This window comes from Cetorhinus maximus, chromosome 8 (genome assembly GCF_964194155.1).
Source record: "Cetorhinus maximus chromosome 8, sCetMax3.hap1.1, whole genome shotgun sequence".
Taxonomy (NCBI): Eukaryota; Metazoa; Chordata; class Chondrichthyes; order Lamniformes; family Cetorhinidae; genus Cetorhinus; species Cetorhinus maximus.
Genome location: NC_135886.1, coordinates 84729391 through 84755723, shown reverse-complemented (window position 1 = coordinate 84755723; position 26333 = coordinate 84729391). Strand labels below are relative to the sequence as shown.

The following is a 26333-nucleotide window of genomic DNA, read 5'->3' as shown; positions in this document are numbered from 1 at the left end:
TGAGTCACCCAACCCACGCCAGGTCCACCTCCGACCATTCACCACTTACAGGCAAGCTGAAAAATAATCTGCCCATCCCTTGGATCGAAAATCTGGCATTAGGTCAGACATTTATAGAAGTCAGGTTCGCTGAGCTGGAAATTTCCCAACTCCGTGCACCTGATGAACAGACGAAAATCTAGGCCATTGTGTCAAGTGACAGGAATAATAGTCTTTCCAAGGTTAGCACAGGATGCAGAAAGCCAATGGAATTTTACTCTAAGATGGAATACTTTTTAAGATAATGCAAGAGCTATTCAATAAGTGCAAAATAACTCAAAATTGATCTGATTTTCAGCCTGTGTGGGTTTCATATAATCTCATTAGTTGTTTTCTAACTTGTAACAGGATAACCCCTATCTTACAGAACATTTGTGGTTATAAGGAAGGGAGCTATTGGGATCTTATTCAGGGTGGTACTAGATGACTCGTGTTTTTTTCACTGAGAAATCAAATGGAATATTCATTTACTACAGCATCTGTTATATAATCCGAATTTTTAATTTAGGTGTTTCTTTGTGTTCTCCCATGTAATGATTATGACTCTTGAGATGTATAACAAAGGGGAAAAAGAACAATCATTTCTGCTTTGAATTATTGAAAAGATACATTCAAAAATTCAAAAAATATTCCCTGTGCATCACATTTTGACTCTGTCACTATAAGCCCCACATTAAAACAGCCCAAGCATTAAATCCTTCAAGCTAGTCCTAATGAAGCATATCTTATCTGCCAGAAAGTCCTTTATCACTGCAATGTAGCTCTGAAAAAAGCCTCCTGGAACTGATCTGAACATAACATCTCTTAAAGAAAGCAGGTACAAGCAATTGTTTGAGAGATATTTTTTCTAAAAAGCTTCCTGGTCTGTTTCAATATACCTATTAGGATGAAGCCCCTCTAATTTCTGGGCATTGCTTCTGCCTCAGTTTCTGCTGAAACCCTCATTCATCTCTTTGTTACCTCTGGACCTTTGTTACCCCTCGGAGGAGGGAGGAGAATCATGATGATGCTCCAGTGGGTAGAAACGTGGAGCCTCAGGAGTCAGCTTTTGGGGCACAGTATTTGGACAATCATATGCATATGTGTGGACATCTGCTGGAATTCCCTGAGGCAGTGGGAACTCTAGGATTGTGAATGGAGGAGTCCATCACCCTCATGAGCTCCACATTTTCCCAGGGGCTCAACCACATGAGCTTTGACCATGAGAGACTGGCCAATCGCATGGAAAGACACATACAGCAGCACTTGGAGTGGATGCAACAGCTGTATTTTGGTCAGGAAAGGCTACAAGCCTCCCTCAGTAGCATGTACATGTAAGTTATTCATGTAGGTGTGCACAGAACAGATGTGAAAGAGCACTGTGATGCACAGACACAGTGAAGAGCAAAATCACTGCAAGCACTATACATCAGGCTCCACAAACAGATGCTGGACAGCAGGTACATCTCAAGCATGTGTGCTGGGTGCAAGCATTCATGTTCATGGCACTGTCACTGTCACCTATTGGTCCTTGACTATTCCAATGTTTTCTTGACCAGGCTCCTATCTTACATCTTCCATAAACTTGAGCTCATTCAATGCTCTGCTGCTCATGTCCTAACTTATACCAAGGCTCATTCATCCAGCATCTCTGTAATTGCTGACCTACACTGGCTCCCAGTCCAACAATGCCTCAAATTTAAAATACACATCCTTGTTTCCAAATATCTTCATGGCATCACTGTTCCCTAACCCTGTAATCTTCAGCAACCCTACAACCTTCCAGGATTTCACCGCTCCTCCAATTCTGGTTTCTTGCACATCCCTTATTCCCTTCGCCCCAACATTGCTGGCCATGCCTTCAGCTACCTCAACTCAAAGCTCTGGGGGAGAATGGGACGCATGCCCAACGTCACCATGTGTCATTTTACGTCTCGGCGAGCAGACCCTGTTCCCGCTTGCCGAGCCAAAGATTCTGCCCCTGGAATTCTCTCCCAAAACTTTTCTACCTCTCTATATTACTCTCTTGTCCACTAATGCTCCTTACAGCCTACCTCTTTGACCAAGCCATTGGTCATCTGTCCTAATATCTCCTTATAGCATTCAGTATTGAATTTTGTTTTGATAACATTCTTATGAAGTGCCCTGAGCAAGTTAACTACATTAAAGCTATGTAAATGTGAGTTGTTATTGATTAAACAGTTCTCATACTATATGCTTATCTCATTACCTCATTACAGGGTTAAAATGATGTTATGTCTGAGTTTTATTCAACACTCAGATAATGAGTCACATCATTTCCGAGCATCTATTAAATGTTCAGAACAAAAAGATTTTGAAGTATGAACATATATTATTCAGGTGGCCTGTCTTTTTAAGAAAACCTGTGCTACATCTGAAAAATACTTCTACAGGAGTGATGTTTTAATGTTCATGGCTATTCTGCTGATACTTGATAAGATGTCGACAATAATGTAGAAAGCATTTGCACACCTCCATGTTACACCCACCTTATCATTAGTATTTGTACGTCAATCCATTTTGATTATGAAGCTGGTTAATGACTATTTGCTTGTGGGTGGTACGATTACCATCTGTGTGGGTGGAAAATGTTTGTCAGGGTGAAATTATCATCCATTTCCAGTCTGCCTATTTTAAAAATGTCCAGCCTTTAACAAACTTTAAAAAGAAACAAGTGCTTTTTCATAGGATACAACTGGAACTGTGTTTTCAGTGTGCCAGGACTCCAGGTGGTCAACTCCATAGCAATTGGGAGGAGGGAGCGAAAGGAAGCATTTGCTTTCATCGTTTGACACAAACCTTGTTACTTAGCTTCATGTCTCTCCTACCATTTCTGGCAATGTTATTAGGGCTTTTTAATGACGAAACTAAAAGATTTCTTCATTGGAAATTGAATATCTTTATTTACCATCAAAATAGCTGTGGTGATGGAAATCACTCTTTTATGCTGTAAACTGTGCCTTTGGTGTCTGTTTTGCTAATTCTGAGGGAGCGGAATGTTCCTAGGACTTCCCATCATATGTAGAAGTGTTTTTCATTGAAGAATTGAATGGTGGAAGAGACTTGTGGGACTGAATGGCCGGCTCCTGTTTCTATATTTGGAATTGAATCTTCAGGATATGCAGTCCAACATAGCCTTCTACAGTTTAGAACCTCAAAGCCTGTATCCATAGTAACATGTCTATAGTGAGTTCCAGTTGTCAGCCAAACCATTAAGGGACTCTCTGGCAGGGTTTTTCAGGTCCCGATAGGGGCAAGCTCAGAGGTGGGTGGGCGCAGAATTCCACACCGCTGGCTGGAATGTCAGTTTGCCGGCAACATCCCAACACCCAGCCATTTTCCTGGAGGCGGGCTGGAGGCAGCAGGGCTTTCTGTCCACAAGCAGGGGGTAGTCAGTTAAGGTGAGTAAAAGGCCAATTAAGGCCTATTGTCAGGGGCCAACTGGAAGGTTCCAGTCAGCCTGTGGGACATCCAAAGTGCCAGAGAACAGGTCAGCTGCCTGGTGGCAAACTAGGATGCCTGCACGCCAGGTAGGCTTTGAGGCCTTCCTTGCCTGCCTGGCTTCAGGTGCAGCTGCTGCTGTCCTTTGGAGGGGCTCCCCCTCCATGGTGGTGGCCCAGCTGCTAAGGGCATTTTTCAATTTAATTTAAAATTTTAAAAGCTTGGAGTGGGACGCTTCCACCTGGAGGCTCCCTCTGTCTCACTTCCCTGAATTGTAAGCTGCTGCTTCTTTAATTTTAGAAGACCTCCTATTGGCCGTCCAGCTTTGAGATGCCATTTACCATCCTTAATTGGACTGCGAGCCCACTCTCTGACCACTAATTGGCCAACTCGGGGAAAATCACTGACTGTTCTCAACACATTACGGAGATTTTCTGATGTTTCTCTACTTTTACAACTGTTTCTGTCCAGTGGTTTTCTACTCCCCACTTCTCCCCAATACATATGGATTGATTTTTCCCCCTCTTTACTTCCCAATGTCCCATGATGTGGACTATTCCTCAGCATATAATGGTGGTTTTGACAGTATGCCTTCATGTTTTTGCCAATGTTCTAACAGCAGCCTGTAGAAACTCAGTTTTCAATTTTCTCTCCTTCCCCAGTGGGCACTTGTTGTCTGCTCCTCCTGATGGCAGACAACTTTTTGTGAATATGCATAATATATGCTGCCAGTGTATTGCATACTCTAGAATTATGGTCCTAATGTATTGATTTAAAAAAAGAAAAATAATGATATAAATGACATTCAGCTTTCTTCAGTACCATTAATGTTTTCTCATTGCAAGCTCCTACCACTCTGTGAATTAAGGCTCAGGATTTGAATCTAACTGCTATTGATCCAGTGCATCTATAACATAATGCCCTTCCCATGTCCTGCCCCTTCACTGTTCAGTTTTTAACACTTGCAGTTTCTTGGTGGGGCAAAGACGTTGCGAACCATGCATTACATAGAATTATGTAGAATTACATAAAATTTACAGCACAGAAAAATACCATTCAGCCCAACAGGTCTTTTCTACACATGAACCTCCTCCCAAGTTGCTTCATCTCAACCTATCAATTTACTCTTCAACTAGTTTCTCCCTCATATGGTTATTTATATTCCCCCTAAACACATCTATGCTATTCAAATAAATCACTCCATGTGGTACCAAGTTCCACATTCTGACCATGTGCAGTACCTGGATCATCTTTGGAGTGGGTCCAATATAAGTTTTGGGAAATATAAATCAGAAGTTTCCACTCATATTAACTGGGGAAAAGCATCAACAAAATCTGTTTTCGACAAGTGCCACAAAATGAAGCTTTGAATAAACATGATTTTGACACGTTTTAAATATAACCCAGAACAAACCATTTGTCTCCTCTGCTGACTGTACTGAAAACAGAAGTACGTCTGAGGCTGTATTACCAGACCACACAAAACTCCGTTCTTAGCCTATGGAGTTGCAGCATATATTTGCATGTTTTTACTAAGGAGTGATAAACATGTGATTGCAGGCAAATTATTCACAGGCATTAGAATCCCTCACTAGAATAACATAATAAGCTGCCAAGCAGATGATCAGTCACACTTACCAGAGGCAAAGCTCTAGAAAAAGCTAAGGGCATGCATAAAATATGCTGCCAGTATTATGCATACTCGAGAATTATGGTCCCAATGTATTGATTTTTTTTAAGAAATGATATAAATGACATTCAGCTTTCTTCAGTGCCATTAATGTTTTCTCATTGCAAGCTCCTACCTCTCTGTAGCCTCTTCTGTAACATCAACACCTCCTGATTCCACTGCTTCTTTGTTTTCTTTTTCTTCTTCTTTAACAGTGTCCTCTTGCACAGAAATTTTAGCGAGTCCTTCAGTCTCTGGCGTGCGTGGCACTGTATTCTGTTGATGCCATGGCTGACTGTCAGGTCTGCTGTAAATTGGAGCTGGTACAGGTGCCAGTAAACTGTTTACAGGACTACTGTTTTTCCTGAGCCCACCTCTGTCCCGAGAGTGGTTTTTCAACCTGTTCTGACCCATGCCACGGTGCTCAAATCCCTCCTGCTGGAGACAGCCACTGTTTCCAGAAGAGCCCTGCGAGGGGTGGCTAAACCATTTCCATCTCAGCCTCAGAATCTGCTTCATGTCAAACTCCTTCCTCCCGGACACAGACATCATTGTCCAAGGCAGTCTTAAACTTGTAGATGTGAGATTGCTTTGTTTTTATCACCGTTGTATGCCTCTGCACCAAATCCCTTCACTGAAGAAACCAACAAGAACAAGCCCTTTCTCCTCTGAGCAGTATACAGTACTGCTAGCACTCGCTGCAAATACTAAGCTGCTGCTAACAGTGTAGGTGGGATACCATACTGACAGGATGATGAGGTCAGCCCTCAAACGAGTAAATCAGATTAACACAGGAAGACAGCTACCAAAACTCTAAACAGCAGCTGGTCTTACATACAGTTAAACACAGATTTAACAGCATTGCCCTTTGCTTAGCAAGATCCCATCTGTTTTAAGGAAACACAAGCTGTAACATAAGATCTAGGAAAACATGCAAAAAATAAAGTACTAGGCTTGCGTTTCCCGGGAGAAGCACATGCAGCCTGTTCCTTTTCTATATGGCACTCACATTAACTCACTAAAGGATTGAGGCAACAACAAAGCATTTTTTTTTTGTCTGGTTTTAATGGTTCCTTGACTTGCCTTATCACTTTCTTCACTGAAAAGGGGTCAAAAGACAAATGTCAACCCCAGTCACACACTAAACAGCAGTTTAAAGTGGCGAGAGGGAAGAATGGTCTGAGTCAATTAGGATGTTTTGTGATGTGATTAAACTAGGGCAAAGGCTGTTTAAATCTTGCAGAAGTGTCATTGATCGAGCACAGTTTCTCTGCATGATGTACGATGTGAAGGAATCACTGAATGCAAGTTAAAAATAGCTGAAGATGTGATTTCTTCCGATGCAGAAAATCAGTTTTGATTCATGGTTTTCCAGGTATTTCGCCAGCAATAAAAAAAAATCTCTAAGGATGACTTTATTCTAACGCAGCAGGTCATGTTTTAATCAGAGAGACAAAACAGAAATGGAAATTGTGTTCCAAGTTGCCTGTCACCAAACTTTCAGCCATAAAATCAAACCATAAACTAAATAAAGTTTTCTCATTCTAAAAGCTTTGGCTGTCATAACTTTTTGAAATCAGAAAATGACACAATCTCAGATATGGGGAATGTTTTCACCTTTGTGTTTCTGTAGAAGAAATTGTAGATTCAGTAAGAAATACACTGTTTTTTTACTTTATTGTAAACTATGATACAATTTTAAAATCACCCAGGTTGGATATTCCTTTATCTAGTGACCCAAATACAAACGATAAAATAAAAGCAGCACTGAACGTATGTTTCCTTGGAGTGTTATACATGCTGGAGAAAAGTTAACAATTTACTCCAATATAGATCTGGATTTTAACTTACCTAAACCACCAGGAACGAGGGAGTAGTGGGGAATGGCAGCGTTGTTAGTCAGGCACAGGGAACCCGACGTCAGGATTTAACGCCCCCGCCGTGAGTGTGGTGTTGACTGGGTCCCTGCCTGACGGACAATCAGATTGACGGGCTTACCTTCCATTTGGACAGGGAATCAGGTGGTGAGTGCCACAGGACAAGATAAGTTTACATCCGGAATGAAGGATTGATCCTTGTAAGGCTGCTGAGCCTGGGAAGAATTCGCTGGGCCGTGGCTAGAAGGATTGGAAGCCTGGGAAGGAGATGGGTGTCCTGGGAGGGGGAAGGGCAGAGGTGTGATCAGAGGCTTAGAAAAGGGATCAGAGACCTGGGGTGGGGAAGAAGGTCAGAGACCTGGAGCACAGTATCAGAGGTCTAGGGTGTGATAGGCCTGAGGCCTGGAGAGGTTGAATCAGAGGCCTGGAAAGGGGATTGGAGGTTTTGGGAGTGGGGTGGAGTGAAGATCAGAGGCCTGTGTAGGTGGAGGCCTGAGAACGGGAGCAGGGGCTTTGGGATGGGGGTGAGAAGGTTGCAGGTCTCATGGGGATGGTTGAAAGGGGGACTGTCTGTTCACGTGGCTTGGCCAGAAGACATGCTGGATTCAGCAGGTAGATGTACTGAATCTGACAGCACTTACTTGGAGTAAATGGCTGGATTTTCCACTTTTGCTAAAGTCAGAAGTGGGGTGATTGGAGACGGATTTGCGTCGGCATTCTGAATTATAAGACTTTAACCCCACCACTGCACCTCCTCCCCAATCCAAACCCACTCCATATGTTGTTGTTAAATTCTCTCCAATAGTGTTGATTCTTGCGTATGTGTTCTGCAAACTGGGGAAATGATATTCCTGGTGTAGCAAAAAGATGGAGCTGGAAGATTTTTCTCTTTGGAAAAAAAGCTTCCATTTATATAGCAACTTATCATGACTTTAGAACATCCCAAAGCGCTTTACAGCCAATGAATTACTTATGTTACTGTTGTCGAGGACAAATCTGAGAGCCAATTTATAGATGGCAAGCTCCCATAAATATCAGCAACAAATTGTATCGATTTGGTGCCTTTAAAGTAATAAAACTTCTCGAGCCGTTCCACAGGAGTATTTTAGAGCAAAATTTGACTCCGAACCACATAAGGAGATATGAGGATAGATGGACCAGGGTCAAAGAGATAGATTTTAAGCAACTGCTTTCAGTTTTAGTCTCTGTTGCTCTGTAACCACACCCAGGCTTGACTAACAGCACAAAGAGGACAGTTAACAGTAACAATAGGCCAGGATTTTACGGCCCCGCCGTGGAGTGTCTCCCCCCGCAGCGGATGCAGTGAGCCATTTAAATCTTTGGTTCGGCAGGAGCGTAATATCCCAGCGGGTGGGAGGGGCCTTAAAATCCTGGCCATAAACAAGCACCAAACACCTCACCACCACCTTCCCAAGGGCAATTATGGTTGGGCAATAAATGCTGGCCTAGCCAGCAATGCCCACATCCCAAAAATGAATTTTAAAAATGGTATACTACATAGAGTATGAGAGTAAACTAGCCATGAATATAAAAGCACATTGTAAGATCTTTTTCAAGCATATAAAAAGGAGAAGAGTAGTTATAGTAAATGTTGGTTCCTTAGAGGCAAAGACAAGAGCAATTATCATGGGGAATGAGGAAATGGCAGAGATGTTGAAAAAGTACTTTGGCCGGAATTTTTCAGCCCCAATGGTGTCGGGCATCATGGCGGGCAGGGGGACAAGGTGAGAAGGCCAAAAGTCAGTTTTACGCCGTCATGAAACCAGTTTGAATTTGTCCATTCCACCCATCTATGGCAGGCCGTGTTTCCCGCCGCTGCACATCAGGAACATCATTTTAATGCATTTGCATCTAAATATAAGCCCTACTTTCCGGAAACATTGCCCCACATCAAATTTACCACCCATGTCGGCGTTACTTCAGAACCGTGTGCTTCATGACTACCTTAAAAAAGCGTGCACCTGGCAACCTGAACATCAAGGGGAACTCGGGGTGAGTGGACATAAACTTGAGCAGCGCTCACGAGCATCACCTATAGGACAACAAGGAAGAGGCACCACATATTCGCGGGGTGCACAGGCAAGTTGTTTTTTCCAGGCTGACTTTGAGTGCGGTGCCAAGGGAAGGGCTCCAGTGCGGGTCAGCCCGGGAGTAGCAGGTGACAAGGCAGCACAGTCAGACTGAAGGAAGTACTCAAGCACATGCCAGGGGGTTGGGGGAGGCAGGGAGGGAAGCGGCCACGCACTTGTTAAAAAAAGCTTGTTAAAAATTAGCATTCTTCCGCAACTGAGACCGTTCAGCTGAAACGCCAGTGACATGCTTGGAGTCGGGCCTCTGAAGCTTTTCTGCCCACTCAAGCAACGTAGTAGCATGAAAGTGCCACCAAATGCTCCAGAACTTTTCACCCCACGGGCGCAGACTGAAAATTAATGTGTGTCTTAGCGGGTAGCAGAACAATTGGACAACTGGGCAAGTTGTAGAATCCCCTCGTGAAAGGTGGCCATGGCACAGTCATTGGCAGAAGTGCTCATAGCCCCTTGCAATGTCCTTATTAGGGCTTGGACCAGTTTCCATTATGGTTCAAGCTAACAGCGCAGCCTTGCAGTGCGGGTTAGGAGAATGCCTGCACCTGAGCTGAGAGCACAGCATGCAGTCCAGTGGCTAAAGCTGCCGCCAATCGGTCAAGTGGAGTGGGGCGAAGGTGGGTGGGGTTTCGGACAGCCAATGAGCGCACTACACACTGGCTATCCAAGTGGTAGCCAGCGCTCTCCTGCATATGTGAAGGGACCTTCAAACTTAACCCAGAGAGGTTCTTAGTACACATAAGCTAACCCTTTCTTTGATTCTGCAGGAGGAGAACATCAGGATCATGAAGCCTGGTGATTTAACGGTATGCCTCATGTCTTACAGAGGCCAGAGAAGAAGAAGAAGAGAACGTTGGAGGTCCTAGCTCGGCAAAGGGAGGAGCACCTCCTTCAAGACAAAGGGGAGGCAGGGCCAGCTGAAGATCCCACAGAGAGCTGGCACCCGTAGGCACCTTGCTAGACCCAGGATCTATAGATGGTGCTTGTCATTCCTGCAGACGACTGAGAACCAGTGTCACTGAAGATTGCGCATGTCTAGGGAACTGGTCGGTCGCATATGCCACCTGCTGCAGGATTTGACGCCATGGGGACATGGAGGGCATCCACTACCAGTGACCGTGAAAGAGGCCGTGGCACTCAACTTTTATGCCAGTGGCTCCTTCCAGGACTCCACGGGTGATCAGTGCAGGATCTCACAACCCTCCACACACAAGTGTATTCGGGAGGTCACAGACGCCTCCTTCGCAATAGCACAGAATTTTGTGCATTTTGCCAAGGATCAGGAAAGCTAGGAATCAAGAGCGCTGGGATTTGCACAGATCTCAGATTTTCCACAGGTTCAGGGTGCCATCAACTATGCTCATGTGGCACTTAGATCTCCGTGGTAACAAGCAGTCAACTACATCAACCACAAAGGCTTCCACTTGCAGAATGTTCAGCTGGTGTGCAACCACCACAAACACATCCTACAGGTCTGCGCACGATTCCCAGGGAACATCCACGACTCCTACATCCTGAGCTGTCTCAGGTCCCTGACATCTTCCAGGGTCCAGAGAGGCTGCAGGCTTGGCTCCTCGGGGACAAGGGCTACCCTACAGAGGACATGGCTGATGATGCCTCTGTGGCGGTCTCAGACTGCAGCAGGGAGACAGTATAACAAGCAGCTCAGACTTTGGCGGAACAAATTATAGGCATTCTGAAAATGAAGTTCTGGTGCCTCAACAGGTCCAGTGGAGCACAGTCCACCAAGGGTGTTGCGCATTATTGTTGCTTGCTGTGCACATCACAACCTGGCACTGCAACGGGGGAGGACCTGGCTGAGGAGGAAATGGAAGAGCTACACGTCTCCTCCGATGAGGAGGACGTCGAAGGCAATGACGGTGATGCAGTCCTCGAAGGTGAGGACGCTGGCGATGAGGCCATCGCACTGGCCAGATGAGGCAGGCACACTCAGGAGGCTCCTATAGCCGGAAGATTTGTGGAGGATGATGACGAGATGCAGTGAGGACAATCCTGACACCCTCAACTTGCACCTGTGAACGTTTGACTCCTGTGTGGCTGATGGTAGTGCACATACCCTCAGTGCTCAGGCACATGTCATGTGTCATGGAGATGCGGCAGAGGCCCTAAGAGTGGCTCAATTCCAGGAGGATGATGATGACATGTAGCGAGGACATGTCATAGATCTTCATATTGCCTCTGTGAATGTCTGACTCCTGTCTGGCTGAGGGCAGCTCGCTTTTGCTCTGTGATCAGGGTCATGTCATGGAGACAGAGCCGTAAAACTTTAGATGCACCTGATCCTTTGTCAGCCTTCAGCACCTGACCCCTTCAGGAGCTCAGTGTCACCGGTCACAGATGCTGAAGAGATGAGGGCCAGCCCCATCTCAAAGGTGCTGAGGGCACACAGAGAGAATGACGGAACTCTGTGATGCCTGCTCACGACATTCTGGCAGCAATGACAAGCACCACTGAGGTGCAGGTATCACTAATATGTCCAATGAATGTGAAGTCAGACCATCACTTTGGTCTGAAGGTTACATACTGCACAGGGAAGAGGCCCTGGACTGAGATACCTGCCTTTATCTTGTGCAGGAACCAAGATTTCACATTTGAGTGACACGACCACTGCTCTTTGTAACAAGGAGCCACAGACAGTGAAACATTCTTGGAAGTTTATTGACAATAGTGAACATTGAGTACAAGTGATTAACACCCATGCCCAGGTTGTGCAATTACATCCTCTCAACCTTCCTGACCCTGCCGCTACATCTTGGTAATCCTCCAACATCCAAAGCAGAGGTGGAGGCAGCCTGCTGACCTTGTCGGGCGTCCTCTGGAAAGCCGAGACCTGGAGGGCTCCGGCCTGCTTTCGGGATTCTGCTGTGTGGCAGCGGCACCCTCCTTGGCCTGTGGCGCTCAAGCTGCTGGGGTCACAGGAAGAGAGGATACGGATGTGCTGGACACTCCTGGAGTCACCTGGGTGGATGGCCCCAGGGTATGCACCTGCTGATCCTCCCTACGGGTGCCCGAGGGCCACTGGCTGACTCCTTGAGGAGAAGGGGAAGCTGCCCCGTACCCTTCTTGCATTGACACTGTTGGAGGCCAACTATGGCATCAGCAATGGAGCAGTGCAGGACCAATATCCTGGACCAAGGTCACCATGGCGGCTGCCATCCTACCAGTGTTGATCTTGGTGCGCTGGCATGCCGGCGCTACCTCCTCAGACTGAAGGTGGACGGATTCCTCCACCATGCCTTGCAATCTGAGGTATGTAGTGGACATCCTTTCCTGATGTTCCCAAGTTTGCCGTTGCATGTCCAGTAATTGAGGTATGACCGAGCCCAGAGGTTCCTCACCTGACTCAGATTCAGGAGATTTCTAGTTTTCAGCAGTCCTCCGAGTGCTGGAAACCTGGTAAGTCCCTGCCGCCACCTGCTGTGGATCAAACAGTGCAATGTGCTTGCCAGATTGTGACCCTGCAGCTACTCTAGAGGTATGTCCCTCTCTGTGTGTGCCTCTCTACTGGTGGAGGGTGTGGGTGAGCGCTGTGATGGGTCTTCAAGGAGGGTGTCATCAGATTCTTCTTCTGAGGTGTCTTTAGGGCTTGAGTTGAGGACATGGCTCTTGGACTCTCTCGGCTGCTTCCCAGATGTGGCTGTGAAAACAAGGAGAGGTAATTAGTGCATGGCAGGGGCCTGCGAAACAGGGGAACTCACTCACAGCATGGTTGTCTAATGGATGTTGCGCTGCTGGATCCTCACTTGGTTTGAGCATCACCGACCTCACCGTCAGCACACGAATGGTCCAGATCATCGCCAAGCAGCTGGATGACTCTATTTTCAAGGTCTGTGAGGGCCATGATGTCAGGCATTCCTCCACCAGTCTGCGACCTCTCCCTTTTGTTGTGTGCCAGCTTGTCCTGCATGAACACAGATGGAGAGAGTGTAAGCAGGATGCCTGCCAGACCAGATGAGAAGGATGCCTGGCATCTGTGAATGCTGAGTGGTGCATGGACATGATGAGGACACGATCCTCAGGACAGATTAAGGTGAGTGTGAGAGAGTGAATGATGATGTCCCTTGAACTGGCAGTGAGTAAGATCCCTGTGGATGTGTGGTGAGTTTGTAAGTGTGTGAGCTGAGAGTGATAAGAAAAGTGACTTACCCTGCAGAACGGAGGAGATAATTCATGCTCTTTTGGCACTGGGTGGCTGTCTTCTTTTGCAGGGCTGACCACCGCTGCCACCGCCTCCCATGCTGGACTGGTGACCTTGCTTGTTGGTCTTCACCCAGACCGTGGGTAGAGGACTTCATGGTGCGCCTCCACTATGTCCCAAGGGAGGCGTGGCTAAATTTGGGGGCAGCATGTTTCCTCCCTTTGGCATCCATGACTTTGTAGCAGCTTCCGATCCCTTAGAGAGAGCTAGCTCTGTGCAGGGGCACACTTTAAATATGGCGCCCAGATTACTAAGGCCTGAGGTGATGGCAGGGCAGGAGAATCAGAGGCAGTTCCGCCAGCGATCCGGCGTGTTTCCCAGGAATGCATTATTGATGAGGTTGGATGTGCCAGGAATGGGACAAAACAGCGCAAAAAGCTACCATTGCAGCTGGTGGGTAAAACGTCCTGCTACTGCACTTTGTGCAAATCTGGAACAATTCCACCCTTTGTGTCTGGCTTCACAATAGAAAATACAAATCACAATCCAGTAAAAGAGGGTAATCAAGGAGCTAATAAAAGCGAGGAATTTAAGGTGATTAATATCAGTAGTGAAAAAGTATTGGAGAAACTTAAAATGTTAAAAGCTGACAAATCCCTAGGATCTAATGGCTACATCCTTGGTGTAGGATAAAGGGTTAACAGAAGCCATATGCTAATGTATGACATAGATGATGACATATCACTGACATATCAGACTATCATGTGTCAGACCCTTTCGAGAGAGATAGAGAGAGAGAGGAGAGGTTGGAACACTACAACATTCCTATTCTCTTCACCGGTCACCTTCCGGTCGCTTGCCATTTCAACACACCATCCTGCTCTCATGCCATCATGTTCGTCCTTGGCCTGCTGCAATGTTCCAGTGAAGCCCAATGCAAACTGGAGGAACAGCACCTCATCTTCTGATTAGGCACTTTACAGCCTCCTGAACAACTTCAGACCATGAACTCTCTCCTCCATCCTCACCCCTTTTTTCTACATTCATTTTTATTTTTTATCCACTTGTGTTTATTTTTATTCCCCCTTTTATCCCCCCTTCTATCCCATTTTCTATCCTTTTTCCGCATCACCGCCCCCTGCCCCCATCCCATTCCCTACAGGGTCATCTGTTACTTGTTCCATGTTGTTCTTTCACACAATGTTACCCTTGTTCTGCTACTATCACATTCTGCTTTCTTTATGCCACTATCAGCACCTTTTTTAACACTAACCACTACCATTAACATTCCCTTTGTCCTCTTGTTCATGATATGTTTGTCAATCCCTTCTTTGTCCCCACCTATCGCTTGCCTTCTATCCAGCTCCACCTGCCCCACCCCCCCCCCCCTTAAACAATGTAAATTTCATCACATTTCCACTTCTCTTCAGCTCTGAAGAAGCGTCATCTGGACTCGAAACATTAACTCTGTTTCTCTCTCCACAGGTGCTGCTGGACCTGCTGAGTTTTTCCAGCATTTTCTGTTTATCTTTCAGATTTTCAGCATCCGCAGTATTTTGCTTTTATTTCTATTCTCTAAACTGTTTAGATGTTGTACTAATAAACAAGTGTTAAGCAAGTACCAGAGTATGACGACAGTCTGTCCAGTAACCAAGTACCATGCCTAGAGTCCACAGATAAGAAGAACCATCTCAGAACATGGTGGCAGCAGTGAAGACATCAATGTAAAAAATACATTGGTGTTATCAAAGAAACCACAGAGTGAAGGAAAATAGCAGCTTGTACTTACAACTCGATGAAAGGAGGAGGAAAACTGGAGAGAAGTAACAACGACCATACCTGGTGAGCAGTCCCTGCCCCTACCCCACCCATTTGACTGTCTCAAGAGTCTGCACAGAGGCCAGCAGTGGGTTTTATAGAAACACCATTTCCTTTTATATCGAGTAGCATCAGGTCTTTGTGCTAAAGAGCAGAAGCATCAAGTCAGTTCCTTTCTTTATACTGTAGGTCCAGTAGCAAATGACGTTCTCTTGATACAGGGAGTGAGGAAGTCCACTGTGGACCTTGAAACCATTCTCAAAGCCTTTGACACCTATTTTAGCCCGAAGAGAAAGTTAGTTATAGAACGAGCATGTTTTAGGTTGCAACGACCTGGGGAATCAATTGAATTATTTCTAACTGACCTTTATTGCCTAGTTCTAATGGATATGGGGTGCTGAATGATGACCTAATCCATGACAGCATAATCGTAGGCGTCCGAGATGAAACTCTCTGACTTTTTGCAGACCAGAGATGACCTTACTTTAGATCAAGCAGTCCAGTACACGAGACCTTAGAGCACTTAATCAGGCTATAACTCAGCGGGACTCCAAGGCTTCATTGATTGGGTAGGACCATGGGTAGTGGCCCCACCCATAAGGAAGCCCATCAAACCGGGCGATAGGGCAAGAAAATCCACACCAGCAGCCATTTTGAGATGCTTGCATTGTGGTGCAAAGAATCAACACAGGCACCAGGACTGCCCAGCAGGGGGCACAGATGCTTCCAGTGTGGCAAAACTGGACATTTCAAGTGTATCTGCAAATTAAATAACTTTAATCACGGCAGAAGACAAGAAAATATTTATGAAACACACTTCATCCAAAAAATTGGAAACCAAGACAAAGACGTAATTAGAATTTCTAAGGGAAGTTAATGGTCTTAATCCAGACTATTGGTCAGTTACAGTGCAAGTTAAAGGCTTCAGTATCAACTTTAAAATTGATACTGGAGCTGGCATCAGCATACTAGCAGATGATCTCAACTAGCTTCAGCCAATACCCCTTCATCCATCAAACATCAAATTACAAGGTCCAGGCGGCAATGACCTTTCAATTCAAGGCAGAATTATTGCTTCTCTTCACTGCAAGGAGCGACAGATCATTGATTCTCTCTTTATTGTTCACAATCAATGCACATCCTTATTGAGTGGTGATGTTGGCATACTTCTAGGAAATCTGGAAAAACAGATGATGCCCAGCATTTGAAGAACTTGACATCGCTCATGGAACAATCTTCAACCTTTTATTTAGAAGCAGTGGAACTTCAGCCTACAGCAGCTGAGGAAGTTTATACAATCAACAGCAAGTTCCTTTCTTTCATAGAAACACCATCCACTAGACCCCGGGTGGAGATTGAAGTTATGAATCTCTCAGTTCTTCATGAAGTTAGACCAGATGTTACGTATATAGAAGGCACTGCATCAGGCGGTGTGCATCTGCTTGAAGACCTGCTGGACCTGAATTGTCTCTTTCCAGATGAAAGTGATGAGGAAGAAGCCATTGCAGCACTGAGTGATCTGTTGGAGGTTGCAGTCCTAGGGATTGGTCCCTCTTTCCAATTGATAGACACAGCATATAATGCCTTTTTGGAGGAGTCAGCTGGGTTTCTAGTGGCTGAGCAGCATTCAGATCTTTGTTCCACTGAACCTACCAATGTATTGCCTAGTCTATCTCTCATTGTCCATGAAGAATCTTCCACAGAGAACACATTGCCTGATTCCATGTCAGAGTCCATAGAGGATCATACTGCCAAAGAGCTGGTGGCTCCAGGGGCAGAAGTCAATTGACACCCATACTTCAGTCCCAGCAGAAAGTCTTCTTCACATTAGAGCTGGATGTCAGCACAGCAGCTATTGCGGAATCTTTAGCAATTCTGAAGCTGCAGGATCCTGTACAGCAATCTTGTCTCTGAGTTATTTGTCTGCAGGAAATTTGTCTTCATTCTGTTGTTGAAATTCATCCCATTGCAAAAGATGGTGCTGTCTTGTCTCCATACCCTCAACAATTCTTCCCATTGCCCAGAGCGGAACAGTCTGATACAGAGAAAAGTGTGGCTCTCTTACCATTGCCTACAGAAAGTAGACAGTCCTTCCGAAATATCATTGAAAAATCATTTCTTCTCCTTTTCCTCAAAGGCTAACAGGAATTTTGTCAATTTTTTAAAATTGCTGTCCCATTCTGGTGATGATGATTCCCTCCAAGATGCAGAAGAAAGCTCTCATGTCTCCAAGACACCTTCCATAAGGGCTGAGAATATTTTGGGAGATTGAATCCTTCACACCTGTGACTTGGGGAGGGGGAAGAGTAGGAGTTGGAACTGGTTAGAATCTGTAGTTGTAAAAGGGAGCTATGGAAATGCAATGTAATTAGTTAAAGATATAGTTTCATATTGTTGATGAAAATGGATAGTATACTTCAGGAGAGGTAGAATTAACTGAAGGGGTGTGCTCAAGTGCGACATAAATGATGATGTATCACTGATATCAGTCAGTTATGTGTTAGAAACTCCAGAGAGAGAGAGAGAAGGGTTGGAACACCATGTTCAGGAGCAACATATCTACTGTGTAACCTGTTTAGGTGCAGTACTAATAAACAAATGTTAAGCAAGTACCAGGGTATGACTACAGTCCGTCCAGTAACCAAGCACCATGTCTAGAGCCAACAGATAAGAAGGACCATTTCAGAACGATAAGATTCTAACAGACATAGTGTATACACTGCCTATGATTTTCCAAAATGTCCTAGATTCTAGAATTCTCCCAGCAAGTTGTAAGTTAGCAAATGTAACAACACAATTCAGGAAAGGAGGGAGAGAGAAAACAGGGCACTACAGGCCAGTTAGCCTGATATCATACACTTGGAAAACGTTGGAATTTATTATTAAGGAAGTTGTAACAATGTACTTTGAAGATCATAGTACAATCAGACAAAGTCAACATGGTTTTACAAAAGGAAATCATGTTTGAGAAATTTATTAGAGTTTTTTGAAAATGTAACTTGTTGGGTAGCTAATGGGGAACCAGTAGATATAGTATCCTTGGATAATGTGCCACACAAAAGGATACATGTAATATATATACTGTATATTTAGTGGGCCATTACTCGCGGAGTGCCAGAGAGATCAGAGTTGGAGCCTCAGCTATTTACAATCTATATTAATGACTTACACAAAGAGACAGAGAGTAATGTATTTAAGTTTGCTGATGATACAAACCTAGGTGGGAAAGTAACCCATAGGAGGATACAAAGAGGCTGCAAAGAGATATAAACAGGTTAAGTGATGGGGCAACAAGGTAACAGATGGAGTATAATATGAGGAAGTGTGAGGTTATTCATTTTGGCATTAAGAAAAGAAAACAGAATGTGTTTTAAAATATGTAAAATTGCTAAATATTGATACTTAGAGAGAGGTAGGTGTTCTTGTACAAGGAACACAAAGTTAACAAGCAGGTATTGAAAGCAATTAAGAAAGTAAGTGGCATGTTGGTTTTTTTTACAAGGGGATTGCTGTACAAAATAAGGAAACATTGCTATAATTGTACAGGGCTTTGGTGAGACCACACCTGGAGTACTGTGTGCAGTTTTGGTCTCCATATTTAAGGGAAGATATATTTGCTTTGGTGATTGTACAGCAAAAGTTCGGTAGATTGGTCCCTGGGATAAGAAGTTTGTCCTATGATGAAAGGCTGAGTAAATTGGGCCAATACTCGCTGAAGTTTAGAAGAATGAGAAATGATCTTATGTAAACATAGAAGATTCTGAAGAGGCTTAACAGGGTAGACACTGAAAGGTTGCTTCTCCTGTTGGGGAATCTAGAACTTGTGGGCACAGTATCAGGATAAGCAATTAATCAGAGAAGAAACTTCTTCACTCAAAGGGTTATGAATCTTTGGAATTGTCTCCCCTGGAGTGGGTGTAGATCCTCCATAGTTGTGTATTTTTAAGACTGGGATAGACAGGGAATCAAGAGATATGGGAAGTGGATGGGAAGGTGAAGTTGCGGCAGAAGATCAGCCATGATTATATTGAATACCAAAAATAAGAGTAGAATCAACAGGCTGAATGGTCTAAGTCTGCTCCTATTTCTCAAATTTGCACAGCATAAATACCAAACTATCACTAATACTGTTTAATAAATTGTAAATTCACTTTGTTAATTGTCATATTTCTATGACCATCAAATTTACTTTGCGGTGCTAATGAAGACCTGAGTAAACAACATTTTTGTCTTCCAAGGAGTTGTTCTTACTGAAGCTGCACCTATTTAGAGCCCAATTGTTTCTGAACATTTGTACAGTAATTTTATTCTCTGTTTAGTGCTCCTAGTAGAGTAATTCTTTTGGAATGAGGCTTAATTTGGCATTAATTACAGCAAACTCGCATTTTAAATAGTTCATCACAGGTGCAAAGCAATCATGCAAATTGCACTGAACTAAGCCAACCAGCAACTTCCCAGCAATACATACATACTGAACACGTGTGCAATAATGTATATATATATATAGTGGAGTTGAAAACCTACCACCTGTTAAGCAATTGCTGAGTCAGCAAGCTACTATATATCCTCCATCACATGTATATAAAAAATGACAAAACTACTGGAATATATTATAATTGGTTATGATGCAATCACAGTGGGACTTTAGAATTTATCAATTGCCTGATTCTGCATACGAGTTACATTATAAATGGTGGAATGATATAGCACAGGAAGAAGCCATTCAGCCCACCATTCCTATGCCGGCAACATAGTAACATCACTTTGACATCACAATGTGTAAGGTTGGAGTATAAAAGTACAGCCTCCATGTTAGATGCTCACTATTGCCTATGCTCTATGTTGCAATTGCTCACTACTGCCTGTGACCCTGTATCAACAAGGCCCTATGTACATCTTATGAGTCAGGCATATAGTCAAGTAACCAGCCTATGTAACTTTAAGGACCGAACCCAGATCAAGGCCTGTGCAGAGCTGTACATTGTTGTTGCTAGTAATAAACTTCAAATACTTTGCTCGACCAGAACACTTGTCACTCTCTATATCTTACTTAATATAGAAATCATAGAGACAGATAACTTGAGGTCTATATCGAGATCCTCAACATATATGACGGCAGCAGATTACGACACACTATGCCACATACAGCTGAATAAATTGTTCTCTGGCTATTTTGTTCCCTAATTCCCCAAGTTCTGAAGGTTGTACCACATCACTAAAACAAGCATAGTGGAGGGGGAACCACTCAACCTATCCACCAACCCCCTCCAAGAAAATCTACTGGGGCAGAATTTTCTGCCTGTCAAGCGGGTGGAGCGGGAGTGAGCGCGGGCGGGCGCGGACCTGACGGCCTCCCGCGATCAGGTCGGGGCCGCCATTTTACGCAAGCGGGACAATTAAGGCCTGGCCAGCGTGAATCGTGGCTCCCGAGGACGGCGGCAGAACTGCAATGAGCGCCGGGTCCAATGGCGACCCGGTGCCCTGTTTTCAAAAGTTGCTGCAGCCTTTCTACCCTGCTGATGAGCAGGCCAGGCAGGAGGGTAGGGCAGGGGGGCACTGTGCCCCTCGTTTTTCTGATGATTGCCTTGCTGCCCTCCTCAAGGAGGTGGCAGCATGGCGGGAGGTCCTCGTGCCCCAGGACGGGAGGAGGAGGAGGCCCCCTACATGACCAAACGTGCCTGGTAGGAGGAGGCAGAGGTGGTGAGCTCCCGCGACGTGGTGCGGCACACTTGGATCCAGTGTCGCAAGCGCTTCAGTGGCCTGTTGCGCTCAGGTCATAAGAACATAAGAACTAGGAGCAGGAGTAGGCAATTCAGCCCCTCGAGCCTACCCCGCCATTCAATATGATCATGGCTGATTTCATTTCGGCCTCAACTCCAATTTCCCACCCTCTCCCCATAACCTTTCAACCCATACTAATTAAAGATCTGTCGATCTCCTCCTTAAATTTATTCAGCGTCCCGGCATCCACTGCGCTCTGAGGTAGTGAATTCCATAGATTCACGACCCTTTGAGAAAAGTTTATCCTCCTCATCTCTGATTTAAATCCACCACCCCGAGCCTAAAACTATGGCCTCTCGTACTAGAATGCCCCACAAGGGGAAACATCCACTCCACGTCTACTTTGTCTATCCCCTTTAGCATCTTATATACCTCAATTAGATCTCCTCTCATCTTTCTAAACTCTAGCGAGTATAGGCCTAAACTGCTCAATCTCTCCTCATAAGAACAGCCCCACATCTCTGGAATCAATCTAGTGAACCTCCTCTGAACCGCCCGCAGTGCAACTACATCTTTCCTCAAGGACCAAAACTGCACAGTACTCCAGGTGCGGTCTCACCAATGCCTTGTACAGTTGCAACAACACTTCCCTATTTTTATACTCTATTCCTTTAGCAATAAGTGCCAACATTCCATTTGCCTTCCTTATTAGCTGCTGTACCTGCATACTAGCTTTCAGCGATTCATACACGAGGACACCCAGATCCCTCTGTACTGAAGCATTCTGAAGTTTCTCTCCATTTAAATAATATGTTGCCTTTTTATTCTTCTGACCAAAATGGATAACCTCACACTTATCCACGTTAAACTTCATCTGCCAAATTTTGGCCCATTCACCTAACCTGTCCATATCCATTTGTAAATTTCTTATTTCTTCATTGCAACTTATTTTCCCACCTATTTTGGTGTCATCTGCAAATTTAGCTATAGTACCTTCTATCCCTGAATCCAAGTCATTAACATAGATTGTAAATAGTTGGGGCCCAAGGACTGAACCCTGTGGCACCCCACTAGTTACAGCTTGCCATCCAGAAAAAGACCCATTTATCCTGGGTCTCTGCTTTCTGTTTGTTAGCCAATCCTCTATCCAAGCTAATATATTACCCCAACTCTGTGTGATCTTATCTTGTGTATTAATCTTTTGTGCGGCACCTTATCAAAGGCCTTCTGGAAGTCCAGATATACTACATCTACAGGATCCCCATTATCCACTTTGCTTGTCACATCTTCAAAGAACTCTAGCAAATTAGTCAAACATGATTTACTCCTCATAAAACCATGCTGACTCTGGTGGATTGCATTCTGACTTTCCAAATGGCCCATTACTACTTCCTTAATAATGGATTCCAACAATTTCCCAATGACAGACGTTAAACTAACTGGTCTATAGTTTCCTACTTTCTGCCTCCCCACTTTTTTGAATAAGGGCGGTATATTAGCATTTTTCCAATCCACTGGAACCTTTCCAGAATCCAGGGAATTTTGGAATATTACAGCCAATGCATTCACTACCTCTGCTACCACTTCCTTTAAGACCCTGGGATGTAGGCCATCAGGTCCTGGGGACTTGTCACCCTCAGGAAGGGTGAGTACCATGTTGGCATTGGTCACTTAACCCAGCAGGTGGGCTTTCCCCACTGCCCCCCCCTCCCCCCGCCCAAGTTTGAGTGTTGTTACTGCCTTGAATCATTGGTGGCATTTGTCCTTCGCTGGGTGGGCCAGCAGATATTGCCCATGCCAAGGTCACCCTGAGAGAGTGGTGAAGAGGTGGGTTCTGCGATGACGCATGGTCATTTTATGCACAGGCATGCGGGGCCCACCCCCGCACGCCAATGGGAAAATTCTGGCAGCACGGTACTGATTCTGTTGAGTAATCCTAGGGCAGGATTTTTACCTTGTCAGGCAGGCCCGGGAGTAGTCGTGAAACCGACCACTGCCTGCAATCGGGCCCCGACATCGATTTCACTCTGGCAGGCCAATTAACGGCCAGCCAGCGTGAAACATGCGCTGCAACGCTGAGCGCTGCCAGGGTGGGGGTGGGAGGAGGGCGAGTGCGGAAGTTTGCGCAGATGGGCGCATTGAAAGCTCCCTGAGGCAAAACTCAAAAATAAAACACTTACCAATGTTAAAAACATGTCCCCTCATGTGATGTCACATGAGCAGGGACATGTTAGAACTTAAATTTCACAATTTTTATTTAATTTTTAATAGCTGTTGGAAACCTCATCCGGCCCGTGAATGAAGTTTCATAAAAAATCCAAAGGCCACTTGGATTTATTGCCTGCCCACCAACGTAAGGTTGGACGGGCAGCGAAAAATTTCATTCAATTAATACTTTAATGGCCTTGATAGGCCTGTTAATTGTCAGTGGGCATGCTGCCGACTCCCGCGCGCGCCCGATGACTGAAATATCGCGCGAGTGCGTAATGATGTCGAGACGCTTGTCCGACGTCACTGCGCTTCATTTTACGCTCGAGCGGGTTGGGCACGCACCTGCCCACTCAGCAAAAATTTCAACCCCTAGATTTATTCTGCTGGGGTACAATTCAACAGCTGTGTGACATTCTGGTACCTTGCCCAAACTGCTTGTTTCAAGCTGGGTAGTAAGTGTCGGAATATTACTTAACATGATGGAATAGTGGTTAAATATCAAACTCTGCTCATAAATCTTAAAGGGACGTGATTCAGGAATGGGTTAATCCGGAACACTGCTTTAAATTAAAGTGTGGAAGTAGGGAATTCAAGTTCAAACTGGCAAAAGGTAACTACAGCTCCTTCTCCATATAGAGAGTCATCAACAATTGGAACGGATTTTTGGGTAAGGCAGTATTGACAAAAACACTGTAATCATTTAACAAACAACTAGATGATACTTTGAAGGGAGTGTAGGTCTTTTTTGGATTGATCTATTAACATGACTTTCCTCATCCACAAGTATTTTGAAATCTGATGTCCATATTCATTCTCTAACAGCTGTTGCCAATGGAAAATGACCAGGAGTGACAAACTTGGCTAGTTCCTTCCCTTGTCAGTCTGTGAAATCATCCAATTCATCATAAAATCTGATTGATTCTTGGAATCTTCCACGTTTGTATTGCTCAGTAGTATATCGATCCAACTATTTTAATAAATACCTGGCACAACACTAGCACAAACACAGAAAGGCAGAGTATTATTTAAATGGTGATAGATTGGAAAATGTTGATATACAAAGGGACTTGGGTGTCCTTGTAAGAAAGCAAGCGTGCAGGTGCAGCAAGCAGTTAGGAGAGCAAATGGTAGTTGGCTTTCATTGCAAGTAGATTTGAGTACAGGAGCAAGGATGTCATAATACAGCTGTACAGGGCATTGGTGAGACCACACCTGGAGTATTGTGTCTAGTTTTGGTCTCCTTACCTAAGAAAGGATATACTTGCCGTAGAGGGAGTACAGCGAAGGTTCACCAGACTGATTCCTGGGATGGTAGGATTGTCATATGAGGAGAGATTGGGTCGACTAGACCTGTATTCACTGGAGTTTAGAAGAATGAGAGAGTATCTCATTGAAACCTATAAAATTCTGACAGGACTGGACAGACTGGGTACAGGGAATGATGTTTCCCTCGCTGGGAAGGTCTAGAACAAAGGGTCACGGTCTGAGGATATAGGGTAGGCCATTCAAGACTGAGATGAGGAGAAATTTCTTCACTCAGGTGATGGTGAACCTGTGGAATTCTCTACCACAGATGACTGTGGAGACCAAGTCACTGAATTAATTTAAGAAGGAAATAGGTAGATTTATAGACACTAAAGGCATCAAGGGGTATGGGGAGAGAGCAGGAGTAAGGCGTTGAGATAGAGGATCAGCCATGATCATACTGATTGGCGGAGCAGGCTCGAAGAACCGAATGACCTACTCCTACTCCTATTTTCTAAGTTTCTATGTTTCAATATCATTACATAAAACAAACATGGGGCGGAATCATCCCAGATTTGCACTAAGTGCAATAGTGGGCAGGAAAAAGACGTTTAACCCACTGGCCGCAATGGCGGGCTTTCATGCCATACTTTCCCAATCCTGGCTTATTAAGCATGCGTTCCCAGGAAAATGCTGTTTCACTGGCGGGCGGCCTCCAATTCGCCTGCCGCACCGACACCTCGCTGCTTCCTCACGCTGGCACCATATTTAAAGTGCAGCCACATGCACACCTCTAAGTGCTTCCAGCCCAGGACTGCTGCATGGAAGACATGGCCCTGAAAGGCAAGAAGACTGCAGACCCCCAATTCAGTGACACATCCCCAGGACACCTTCTGGACACTGTTGGAGCCTGGCCGTAGGAGGCCCATCATTGTCACCACTCCGGCTTTGGAGGCAATGGCAGCGGTTGTCAGCGCCAACGCTGCACAGAAGAAGTTGGCCATCCAGTGCAGAAAGAGGATGAATGATCTCATCTGTGCCGCCAGGGTAAGGCAAACATCTCATCACTCTAAACTCACACACTCACAGTGCCATCACACATCCACTAGCATCTTACTCACTGCCAGCTCAAGGGAAATTGCCACTTATTCTCTCACACACGCCCTCATATCTCCATCTGGACTCATTTCCTCTAGAGACTGCCTCCTCAGCTCTCACCATCTTCAGGCCACTTACTAATCCAGATCAACATGTGTCCCCACACACACCCTGGGATACCCCCCTTCCCCGGTAATGCCCTAGCCCTGCAGCCTCTTCCCTTGCCTGAGGCCACTTCTCCCCCTTCCCCAAGCAAGCCTTAGCCCTGCAGCCATTGAACCTTAAGGCTGGTCTCCTAAGTAGAGACCTGCCCATGAGCCCCCCTGAAAGTGATGTAATGCTGCCTGCGAAGCCTGGCGCTGATGGCCGCGTGTGCTGCCCGAAGCAAGGTAAGCAAACAAACCTCAAAGTCCTGAGTAAAGTGCCGTGCACCAGGTGCACGTCGCTTAGGTTCAGCTGTGAAACACGTCAACATGCAATCACACCGACGTGGACGGACGATCCAGCGTGGTGGGATGATTCCGGCTAGCTGGGCTTATAATGATACGCAGATGTATCACAATGAAGTTCCTAATGTGCGGCAGTGGGAAACCTGGCCTGCCATTGACTGACGGAACGGACGATTTCAAACTGGTTTCACAACGTCGTGAAGCCAATTTTTGGCCTTCCTGCCATACTGGCCGCTCACGCCTGCCATGACGGCCAACGCCAGCAGGCATGGAAAATTACGCCCACAGAATTAAAGAACAAAGAAATTTACTATAACTTTCCAGAAACTGAAAACATATGGCTCAGGACTATCACATAGCACTGACTCCACAACTCTCTTTCTATTTAACAATTTTGAACACAAAATGTCAGTAATATACTTCGTTGTAGTTCAACAGTGGATATTCATCTCAGACTGCTCTCAATGGTTTGCAATATATCACAGGCAAACTCAAATTATA

General features: G+C 45.1%; 1 protein-coding gene across 3 annotated transcripts in view; it reads right to left on the bottom strand.

The window, feature by feature from the left end:
• The window catches only part of klhl4 (kelch-like family member 4), a 395441-nt gene that overhangs the window by 146417 nt on the left and 222691 nt on the right, over positions 1 to 26333 (bottom strand). The window contains exon 1 of one of the 3 annotated variants that reach the window (XM_078547229.1): positions 5286 to 5813. The exons of the other annotated variants lie outside the window; for them this stretch is intronic. Coding sequence (XP_078403355.1) covers positions 5286 to 5701 — 416 coding nt within the window. The 5' untranslated portion in view covers positions 5702 to 5813. Of the gene's footprint in view, positions 1 to 5285; positions 5814 to 26333 lie in introns of those variants that run through there. 3 annotated transcript variants of the gene reach the window in all.